Genomic DNA, 11,475 nt, shown 5'->3' with positions numbered 1-11,475 from the left:
TGTGTGTGTGTGTGTGTGTGTGTGTGTGTGTGTGTGTGTGTGTGTGTAGTCTGCCCATTCCAGCACAGCCCCTCCCATTTCATCAGCATTTTCCTCATCCTTACAGTGGGGACACCACCTATGACACCGAGCACAAAGGATTACCATGCAATTCCAATTAGTGATACGCATGTAAGGCATTCTGCGAACCATGAAGCCTTCTAAAGGTGTCAGCTACTATCATCCTCAAGCCAAAGAGCAGAGAAAAGGGAAAGTCCTCAGGTTCTCTCCTCAGGAAGAGGTGAGAAGCATCAGGCTGCCTGGGCAGAGCTGCCAATTACCAGAGCTCAGAGACACAAGAAGGATGCAGCATCGACAAAAGGAGTAGCCAGACAAAGAATGAGGCACGAACAACTAAAGGTCCACTGCCTAATCCAAGCAAGACCAGAGTCCAATACTGTAAGGCCAGAGAAGGTTGGAGTGCAGCCGAGAGTCCAAGCCAGTTTGCAGCCCTGGGCTTCTTGAAGGTGAGTGTGTATTTTTATGCCTAGATACAAAGCATAAAATACTCCTTCCCCCTTCTAAATTAAATTTAGCCAGACACCATCCTGCCACAGGGAATAATACTCAATAGTCTATTCTAAGAAGTGGCAGGCAGTTTAAGGACCTTCCAGACCTTATGCAAAAAACAACTGATCTCTATTCTCTTCTGATCAAACAATCTAGTCTTCACAGTTTATGGTTGAATTTGGAATTTTCCCAAGTTTACCAGGTTCAGTCAGATGTTTATTCTTGAGAAACGGGCAGCAAATGTTGGTTGTCACCAGCATAAGCTACTGACAAAAGTCACAGGAAAATGGCATAAAGTAGATAAGACAATACAGCGCTGCCATTCTCTTAAAGGACTTAAGGAGACTAGGGACATGTACAGTCTAGGATCAGATGAACAAGGAATAATCTCTTAGTCAGAAAGGTAAACTAGAAGACTGAACAGGAGTCTGTAAGGGCAATTACAGTAAACCAGCGGGATTTTTTTGTTTGCTTCCTCACTTTGAGATGTAGGAGAACTGGAATCTGTAAGAGAATTATTTATGGTAATCTAAGGGGTCACAAGTAGAACAAGTTTAAGAAGCCCTGATATTACCTACAATGAACACTGAAACTATAAAAGGAACCTTTAACTCAAAAAATAGACATTAATTCCCAGCTCTGACTATAACTAGTAATATGACCTTGGCCAGGCATTTTATTTCCTCTATAGCTAAGTTTTCTCATCCATAAAATGGTGATACGATTATGAGGAATGTAACTATAATGTGCCGTGTGGATTGTCATCATTTTTAATAATTTGTGGAACAGTCCTTTAAAAACAGTTTTCCTAAGCACCATTTATCATAAGATGTTAAGTCTGTAAATAGTAACAGAGTTCACAACAGAATACCAAAAACAGTCAATCCTTCCAAGTATATAGTTGATAAATTTGCTATGTTAATTAAAAATAATTTTAAAAGTAACTGCTTTCATAACAGGAACACCAAAAGAAAATTTAAAGTTATTAATTTCACTTCCAAAGAAAACATTTAAAATTCCTGATATAACAGTAGGTAGAGAATTTCATTTCAGTAAATACCTTATGAGATGTAGGAGAGCTACACTGAGGGGGCATGCAAGGAGTAGCCAGACGATCTAAATGTGCCATGATCACTACTGCAGTTTGACGCAGATCAATAGCTAATTCATTGTCTTGTGGTAAAGTGAGGTACCTCAGAAAACTTTCATTGGGACTCAGAGGACCAGACAGCATCTGGAAGAGAAGAAGAAACTATATTAATCAATCATTTCAAAACCAGTGTGAAGAAAACAAACACTAATAAATATCTAATATATTTTGAGATCATTTATATTTTGGTTTGGATGTTAACAGCCAAACTTGGTCAATTTATTTATTTTAGTCGTCCCAAAGAGCAATATTAATCACATGTCTCAATGAACTCTGCACAGATCATAAAGACCATTAAGACAGTCAAACGCTCAAACTGACCATTATACAATTTGAGGATTTTTCACATGCAGATTTAACATATGAATAAAGGCATCAAGCTATTTGTATTTTTCATCTCAATTTAAAGAAACTGCCACATATTTCCTAATTTCATACTTGTAATTTTCCTATAAACAAGTGAAGAACACTATTAGCTTACAGGTTATCAAATGTTAATATGTAGCAGGGCTAGAAACTATGACATCATAATATTATTTTATGTTTCAAGTAAAAAACTTACAAAATAAAAATAAAAACATTTCAAAGGTTTTAACATGAGTCTATAAATTGTATCCTTTCTCATCTAATGCCAGGAACAAATCCAAGTTAAAAAGTTCGGCCCTCTCTAGAAACAATATTAAGGAGAACAAAGAATAATGCTGAATATTCTAAGTTTAAACATTTTCAAAATAAGCTGAATAGGGGGAAAAAAACCCACGCACTGCAGATAAGACAACTAAAAATTTTTGGTTTTCTTGGGGAGCAGTGGGGTTGCTGGGTTTTTTTTTTAAGTTGAGAAATGAGGTGACACCAATCCATCCAAAAGTAATATTATTTTTCTTTTTACTTAGAAATTTTACAACCTAAATGCTTATTTTATGATTAATTTCATACAGCCTTATGACTATCTCAGATGGTTGTCACATTAATTTTTTTTTTTTGCTTTTTAGAGGGTAATTGGGGTTAAGTGACTTGGCCAAAGTCACATAGCTAGTAATTGTGTCAAATGTCTGAGGCCGAATTTGAACTCAGGTCCTCCTCACTCCGGGACGTATTCACTGTGCCACCTGGGCCACCCCTATATTACTCTTTTAACTACTTAATTCAACTTATCACTCGTTTTACAAAACAAACGTGAATAAGATAAAAATGTATCAATAAATCAACTATTATTTATTAAATGTCTACTATGTACCAGGCACTATGCTAAACAATAGGAATATAATTCTATAATTATATTGGATGTAATTATAATAAATAAAATGAGGCTGCTCTCAAAACAACTTTCCACTTTAAAAGGAAACCACACATATGAGTACATACAAAATAACTGTGAAAAGAATAAAGAGTAATTAAACACAAATGAACTTGGGAGGGAGCCATTAACAGCTGAGTCAATTAGAAAGGGCTAAATCTTTAGGGGAGTATTTAAACTGAGTCTTCAAGGAAGAGAGGGACTCCATGAGGTGGAATGAGGGAATGTGGGAAGATGGTACAAAGACACAGAGAACTTAAAAGGGAATGTTGTTTGAGAGGAACACAGAGACAGCTGGTTTTGCTGGACTGTAAAGGGTGAGAAATGTAATAATGTACAAGTAGGTTGGGAAGACAGAATGGGGCTTACAACCCAAAGGGGGAAACATCACATACAAGGAGTGGGGCAAGAAAGAATGGAACACAGAGTTGTATCTTGTTCTGTGGAGCTGAAACTAGGCAGAGCAGCAGGTGCACAGTGTAGCAAGCCCAAAAGTCCAGTTTCTGTCCTCTCTAAAGGAAAGCATCAGGAGAAAGGTGGTGTTCCAGCCTCTGGTTCTCCAATCAGAGGAGAAGAGGCTGGGGAGGTGATGTCAGTCACCTTTTTTTTATAGCCCTTCAGAATCTGGCCACAAGCTCCCTTTCCCATCTTATTACAGACTAATCCTGTTCCCACACTCCATAGTCCAGCAAACCAGCCTCCCTCACTGTCAAACAATACTCTCCCTGACAGTATCTCCACATGGAATGGGCTCCCACCTCACTTTCACCTCTTGTATACCATTATTTCCTTCAAATCTCTGTTCAAAAGCCACCTTCCACATGAAGTCTTTTCTGATTAGCTTGTCAAAAGAAACTTTTTTTTTTATCTCCGTAGATGCTCAAAAGAAATCTTCACCATTTTGTACAGACTCTATATTCGGTTATATCCAAAGTATTTCCCAACAGAATGTTAACTCCCTTAGAGCAGAAACTGTTTCATTTTTACCTCAGTGCTTAAAAACGCCTTCTATACGGTAAGCATACAATTAAGTATTCTGGATGGTATTTTCAAAATCATTAATTCTGCTTTAAAAGTTTACTAAATTAGATGACAAAAAAAAATTTACAAAACCAAGTATCAGAGGTCTTTTCAGCTTTCTCTAAATTGATACTTTCTCAACTGAGTGAAGTGTTTCAAATTATACAAGATGAAATAAGCCTTTTACAATCAGACCTCTTTCCTCAACCCTCTAATCACCAGATAATATATGCAACATTGACAACACAGACTCCAAAGTTATTTCACCTTTTTCACTCATAAATCAAAAACACCAAGAAATGTACATACTTTACTTACAGGCTTATAAATTTAGCTGGGATTCATAAATCACACAAACTACCATTTAGGCACAAAGTCTGTAATGGCCACACTTACCTGAATCTCCTCTTCAGGATTAGGCATGTCTTTATTACAGATTATACTCTGAAATCTTTGTAACAAAGGGAGAAGAGGTGCACTAGTTCCTTGGGCAGATCGTTCATTATCTGTTTCCCTTGTCCCATTGTCCCACAATTGAAGTAATAACATAATGGCAGATAACATTTGGCTAAAAGAAAAAAAAAAATTGTAGTCACCAATCAAAGTATCAAATAGTTATCTGAATCCTTTGAATGTTCTATGAAACAAATGGTTAAACTTTTATTGTTTAATAGTTAAAATTTTATATATAAATATGAAATATAAAATTCATGAAGGTTCTGTATTTAAAGATCAACACGATCACCACCTGAAAAAAAATTTTAATGAAAATCAAAAATGAGCAAAATGTATCTTCACAAAGCAATGCCAGACTCTCTGAGTTTATCAAAAAAGAAATGTTGAAGTATGAAAAGGTTACAAGGTACTCATCCTTCAAGAATTTCTGTTCCCTCAACTTACTGGTGTATTTAAAACATCATAAGGAAATAAAAAGGAAAACAGAGAAGCTTCTTACACGTCAAAAAATGGAGATCACAAGTTGACTACGTAAACATATTCAGTTTTGTATTTTAAAAGGCTATTTGCAAAGGCCCTTTAATTACCAAATATGGTACAACTGCTAATACAAAAGAAAGAAGTAAATAAAAGCATTCCTGGATTATTCATTAAATATTCATCTTCTGATAAATACAAGACTAATTAGAAATCTTTTAAGACAGAGATCTTAAAGAGAGATTACTGCATTCCTCACCTTAGGGTACCTCTCTGCACAGCCAACTCTAACAATATTGCAAGTGCTAAGTGCTGGTCTTGTAATGGAATGTTTCCTGGCCCTTTGGTACTTGGAGTTCCATGAACATCACTATTTCAAAAGCAAAAGGTATTGATTCAGAAAAATTTTACAAAAAAAGAAAAGATGACATGCACATTTATGACGAAATGAGCTCCAAATCCCAGGGCTAACTGAATCTCCTCCAATAAAATAACTTTACAATGGAGTTAAAAGATTTCTGAAGTTTCCAAAAATGACCTTCCAAAACAAGGGACTTGTCAACAATATTTTCAGAGATACCTGGAGAACTCCTATTTCATGTTTTACAAATAAAGGTCAAATAAATATTTATATCTATAACATTTAAAGAAACACGTTCTGAAGCTTGGCTTTATTTGAATTAACTCATCTTTTAAAAGGTATGCTCCAAGTTTCTGAAGCATAAACTGTCTTATAATTCTGTTATAAATCAAATATAGTATCTTCAACAAGTTACTGTATATAGTATGAATAGAAATATTTACATTTATTTTCACTTTTAATGAAATAAGAGTTTCCATGATTTCCCTACATTACTGAATAATAATCAGTTTCTTGCACTTGTCTAGAAACCAAAAGGCAAAATTACTAAGGTTATTCTCATTTCTGAGTTGAGAATAATTTCTTAGACATTACTTTTAATATAATTTGTAAGTAATTATTTTAAAGTTATTATAAAATATCATAATATCTAATCACTATTATAAAGAAATTTTTAAAATTAAGCTCAAAGCCAGTTTTTTAATTTTATGAAGTATACTTTATTTTATACTTTATCATAAATACCAATTGGAACATTAAGTAAACACATCAAATATGTGTGTGTGTAAAACTCTGAGGCATTAAAAAAAATACCTTAAAATACTCAGACTGAATACATTTTCCTAATAAAACAGCTTCTTAAAAATTCAAAATGAGGGCAGCTAGGTGGCGCAGTGAGTAAAGCGCTGGTGCCCGAAGTCAGGAGGACCCGAGTTCGGTTCTGGCCTCAGACACTTAACACCCAAACACACACACACACAAAAAAAAACTAGTCGTGTAACCTTGGGCAAGTTACTTAACCCCAACTGCCCTCCAAAAAAAAAATTTTCAAAATAAAAGTGACTATACATTATGATTATATCAGGCTTACAAACTATCATCTTAAGTAAATATATGTCAGACAAATCCATGATCATTTACATAGCGTCAATGACTGAATTTATACTGGTGATAGGTACAAAACAAGCATGCAAATACTTAAACAGTTTACCAGTATCTGGGAAAAAAATGATCTATGGGAGATGTTTGTGATCTACCAGCATAGAGAAAAAATTACACGTTTTTTAATTCAATTCAACAAATAATAAGTGCCTATTATGTAAAAATACTAAATGTAAATAGAATCTTTAAAAGAAAAGGCTTTATTTGGATTCACTGAGGTAATAAGAGTTCAACATACAAGAACACTAACCTAAGCTAAGAATTAGATAATAATTAAGAACTGGGCTGTGCAACATGTGATATAACTTAATCCGATAAATATGGAAAAGAAAACTTACCCAGTCACAACAGACCTTAGGAATCTAGTCGCTCTCTCCACAACCTCCAACCAAACAGACGACACTGTGCTTTCATCAAAAAGAGACGCTTCTGGAAGAGCTCTCAGGGCATCAAGAGACTCCTGCAACAATTCGCTGCAGAGGTCGGCGTCTTCCCCTAGGGGAAGCAATGCAACCCAGCCAACGTCACTAAGCACCTAGAGGACGGCTACTCCGGTACATACAAGAGATACGGAGTTCAAACAAACACGGTCCCTGCTCTCACGGAACATGGCCTTGTCAGGGGATGCGATACACAAAAAGAGAAAACTACAGGCTACGATCACTTGAACACCTAAGAGGAAGGCTCGGGGTAGAAAAACACAAAGCAGAGCTGATATACTGTAAGGTGGGGCTAGATTATGACACGTCACATGAGAAATATTAGCATTTCTATTACATGATGGAAAAGCTATTTTTCTCAAAAGCATTTCTGGATATAATAAATCTCATGTGAGAATTATTAACTTCATAATCTTATACCAAGTAAATTATACCAAATAAATCAGTTTTTATTTCATTGGCCTGATGAGTTGCTATTCAGAATATGGGATCTACTCTGTTATCATAAAATATTAAAGCCAAAAAAAAAGTAGAGATCAGCTATACGACTTCAAAATGAAGAAAGAGAAAACTGAGGTCCAGAAAAACTAAATAATTTGCCTGCAGTCATACAGATACTTAGTAGGACCCAGATCTCCTGATGCATGATAAAGTGCTCTTCGGGGCGGCCAGGTGGCTCAGTGAGTAAGAGCACCGGCCCCAGAGTCGGGATGACCTGGGGATCGAATCCGGGCTCAGACACTTAGCACCCACCCAGAAACACCTGGCCATGTAACCTTGAGCAAGTTACTTAACCCCAATTGCTTAAAAAAAAAAGTGCCCTTTACATAGCATTGTGGAGGGAAAACACCTTTCAGGAAACTGAAAAATGCAGCTCAACTTTACCTGACCGCCAAGCTCTGCGTAAGAACGCAAAGGCAAACGAAAGGGCTGCTCTGGATCCGACTCTTGCAAGTCCTTCTACACCTTTTCCTATAGGTCTAGAACTACAACCAAACAAAAGAAAAAGAACACTCCTTTATGCTGTTTTAAGTCATCATTCACATGAAATTAATTTTTTACCTTTAATCATCACTTCAAAATGAATCTAGTAATTATAGTTAGAAGAAAAAACATAGTAAGAAGCATAGTCCCAGGTCACCCTCCACAAAGTCATCGTCCTGAAACACTGTACTTTCTCCCAAGGGAATTCAAATCCACAGGTTTGTGAGGAGAATTAAACCCCTCTGCAATAGTGAAATCCAGGTTCTTCTCCTTTATATTGGACCATTAATTCACTACAAGCAATGTCTGTGTAAGCTCAGCGAACGGCCACTTGGTGGACAAAGAGCCAACCGCAGAATGGAGAAGACCTAAATTCGAGTCATACCTTTGACATACACAGACACTAAGATTCTGGGAAAAAACTTAACTTCTTTGCCCTAGGCGATTCTTTGAGATTCTAAGTTACAGACAAGATGCTGATCAGCACTGGTGCCGAAAATTTCCTCAATACAAAGTTCCCTACAGCTCATAAAGCACAAGGCCTTGGACACAGGAGTTGCCTGAGAAGATTATTGTGAATCAATCTTTCCTTGGATGCAACTCATGATCTCCTCACAGATCTATTGGCATTCTTTCCTCCCTTGGCACTATTATTTCCTCCTCTACTGGAGGCTGGGAAGGACAATTTTTAGCTTTGAAGGACTGATGACACAAGGTGGAATTATTCAAAAGCAAATATGAATACTAAAAGCTATCTAGCACTGCATTCTCTCCCACCTAAAGAGTCCCAATTTAGGAAGCTGCAGAAAGTGATCAGTTCAGAACTCTCCCAGTTATACATATATATCTGATACAGTCTTCCCTTATGTTCAAATAGAAAACTGAAATAATCCCTGCCCTCAAGGAGCTTACATTTCACTGGGAAAATAAAACATGCATAGAAATAAACATGGAGAAAAAAAAAATATATATATATAGCACAGACATAGACATACATATACACATACACATATATACATATACATGTCCATGTGTGACAATAAAGCAATTTCAAGAGGGAAAGAATGCCAGTACCTGGGGAAGCAGGTGCAGGGGAATGTCAGGAAAGGCCTTCTATACACACTGGCCCTGGAGCTGCACTTTGAATGACGCTAGGGACTCTAAAATGGAGCTGAAGAGGGGAGTACATTACAGATATGGGGGGGAGGGGCACACCACCTATATGAAGGCACAGAAGTTGTATATGGAATCTCATGTATGGTGAATAGCAGGCAAGTTTGTGAATGAAATACCAGAAAAGGAGAAGAAGACTTTACATGCCAAGCTGAGGATTTTGCATTTTATCATAGAGGAAATAGTTATTAAAAGATTTCTGAGTAGGGAAAGTGATATGGTCAGATCTATATTACAGGAATACTAATTTGGCAGTTATGTGGAAGATGACAGGAAAGGCAAGAGACTGGGGTCAGGAAAACCAATTAGGCAACAAGTGAAATAGTCTAGACTGGTGGGGCTGGAGGCCTGCGCTGTGAGGCTGGTGTGAGCTGAGAGAAGGAGATGGATGCCAAAGATTACACTTGGAGAAGCCAGATCTATGAAATCCTACCTCCACATAGCCCACACACCCGTCGGTCCGCCCCCCAAAGCTCTTCAAAACACCTCCCATTCAGAATACCATACACAGTTTTCTCAGCTAAAAATATGTCTTTTTTTAAGAAGCCAAGTAATAGTTAGTTCTGTATTACCACAGGACTAATTTTATCTTTAGAACACAAGCACAGATTTGGAACCGGAAAAGTTCTCACTTATTTCATTACCTTTTTTTGTCCACAGCAGGTAAAGGAATACTGCTGCTTTTCCACTTCACTCTGACGTTTTCCTGAAGAACGGTTCTATTCAGTGCAATGAAGTATCGTTCCAGTATCACCAGTCTCTGCTTCAGTCTCACGGCTGAAAGAGTAGTTGTAGCGGTCTGCGTAGCCAGGGTTTGCTGTTCTTTCACCAGCACATAAAGGCACTCTTTCAACTCATTCACATCTAAGAGAACAACGAGAAAACATGATGACTCAATATCAAATATATGTCTTTTTATCCTAAATGTGCTGTTTAGTTTGTTAACATAACCCATTTAACTTCAGCACACTTCTCCTTATGAAACGTGTCCTTACAGGAGGGGCCTAGAGCTTCTGTCTGCTGGTCCCCACTCTCCCTTCTGGGTCTGACTCAAGCATAATCCCATTACCATGCTGCAACAACTCTTGAAATACTTGAAGACAGTAAGTCTTCTTATTCAAGTCAAACATCCCCCTCTCAAACAGTGTCCCGTGTCCTGCCCTGCACAGGTCACAGTGATGAGTCCTCTAACTGACCTTTGATCATCAATGTTCCAGCTCATTGATAAGCTAACTAAGCTGGCGGGCAGACACGGATGTGATAAGACCACGACACTCGTTCTCCTTCCCAGCTACGCTGCCAGTGATGGCGGTCTAGGAGATCACATCACCGCTTTGTTTCGGTGTTTGGACGCCCACATCAAACTGACTCAAATGGAAATTACTGAACATGAAAACTCCCAGGCTTTCTTCACATGAACTCTTGTGTAGTCACACCTCTATGTCTACAGCCGCAATTTTAAAGTAGGAAGAAAAGAAACAGGATCACATGACACTGAGGAGTAACAGGCTAGAGAACGGAATTCTCTTTTGCCGGTTTTACTGTGGAAGTTCACATTGTGCTCTGCTTGTGCTACCACAGCAGAACAGACTATCCCGGAAGGCTGCTAAAGGGACTCTGCTGACTAACATGCAGCAAAATTTCTTTATAACATTTTTCACGGAACTACAATTTTCAATGTATTATGTACAAAAAAAATCAAAAGAGGCACCACTGGCTTGTTGACAGACTTTAGAAAACTTTAGGTTTACAGGCAAGAAACATTGGCATAAATATTTTTTTTGTTCTTAACAATAACAACATTCTCAAGACTGGGTGAAAAGATAGGGCCAAAGCCACACTGTATTCTCACTCGGAGACAACACCCCTCACCAGCTCAAAGCTTCCCCTCTGGATGCCCCCCAACTCATTACTCGGATTCTCTCAATGACTCAATTCAACATCTATTTAAAATCATAACCTTGACATTTTCATAAAGCGTGAGACAAGGTCTTCACTAAGTGAAATCAGCACTCCCAAGAAGACTGCAGAAGGGAGAGAGAGATTCTCTATTCCACTCAAAGGCTGCGGTGAATGGGACAGAGAATCAGTCAGTTGTTGTCCTTTGTTCCTGAGAGGACACTTTGTGAGTCAAGTTACAGTGTGTCTGACTGGCTGCGCAGACCAGCAGGAGCTTGAGACGCCCCATCACGGTTTGGCACAGACACTCGGTGGGAACATGTGGGGTCGATGCTCTAAATCTGCGCATCTCACACTTCTCTGGGGCTACTTCAGTTCGGCTGTGCTCACAGAGCACAGCACCTTTGAGGCAAGCACTCCAGGCGGTCCTGTGCCAGTGTTTCCCGTGGCAAACAATCACTCCAAAGTCTTACGAGAGACCTTGAGGATGTCTTGGTGTTGCTTTTCT

At 38.0% G+C, this 11,475-nt stretch overlaps 1 protein-coding gene across 3 annotated transcripts in view; it reads right to left on the bottom strand.

Moving 5' to 3' along the window:
* The window catches only part of HERC2 (HECT and RLD domain containing E3 ubiquitin protein ligase 2), a 234,456-nt gene that overhangs the window by 166,661 nt on the left and 56,320 nt on the right, over positions 1-11,475 (bottom strand). For 2 of the 3 annotated variants that reach the window (XM_069072939.1, XM_069072941.1), the window contains exons 5-10: positions 9,713-9,932; positions 7,797-7,897; positions 6,810-6,966; positions 5,209-5,319; positions 4,413-4,584; positions 1,610-1,783 (exon numbers count right to left, since the gene is read on the bottom strand). In XM_069072939.1, the coding sequence (XP_068929040.1) occupies positions 1,610-1,783; positions 4,413-4,584; positions 5,209-5,319; positions 6,810-6,966; positions 7,797-7,897; positions 9,713-9,932 (935 nt within the window). The remainder of the gene's footprint in view (positions 1-1,609; positions 1,784-4,412; positions 4,585-5,208; positions 5,320-6,809; positions 6,967-7,796; positions 7,898-9,712; positions 9,933-11,475) is intronic. The other variant, XM_069072940.1, reaches the window with a different exon arrangement.

Source organism: Petaurus breviceps, unplaced genomic scaffold, assembly GCF_028583685.1.
Source record: "Petaurus breviceps papuanus isolate PSGF00001 unplaced genomic scaffold, PetGlider_PUasm1.0 90849, whole genome shotgun sequence".
NCBI lineage: Eukaryota > Metazoa > Chordata > Mammalia > Diprotodontia > Petauridae > Petaurus > Petaurus breviceps.
This window is presented reverse-complemented; position numbering and strand designations above follow the sequence as displayed.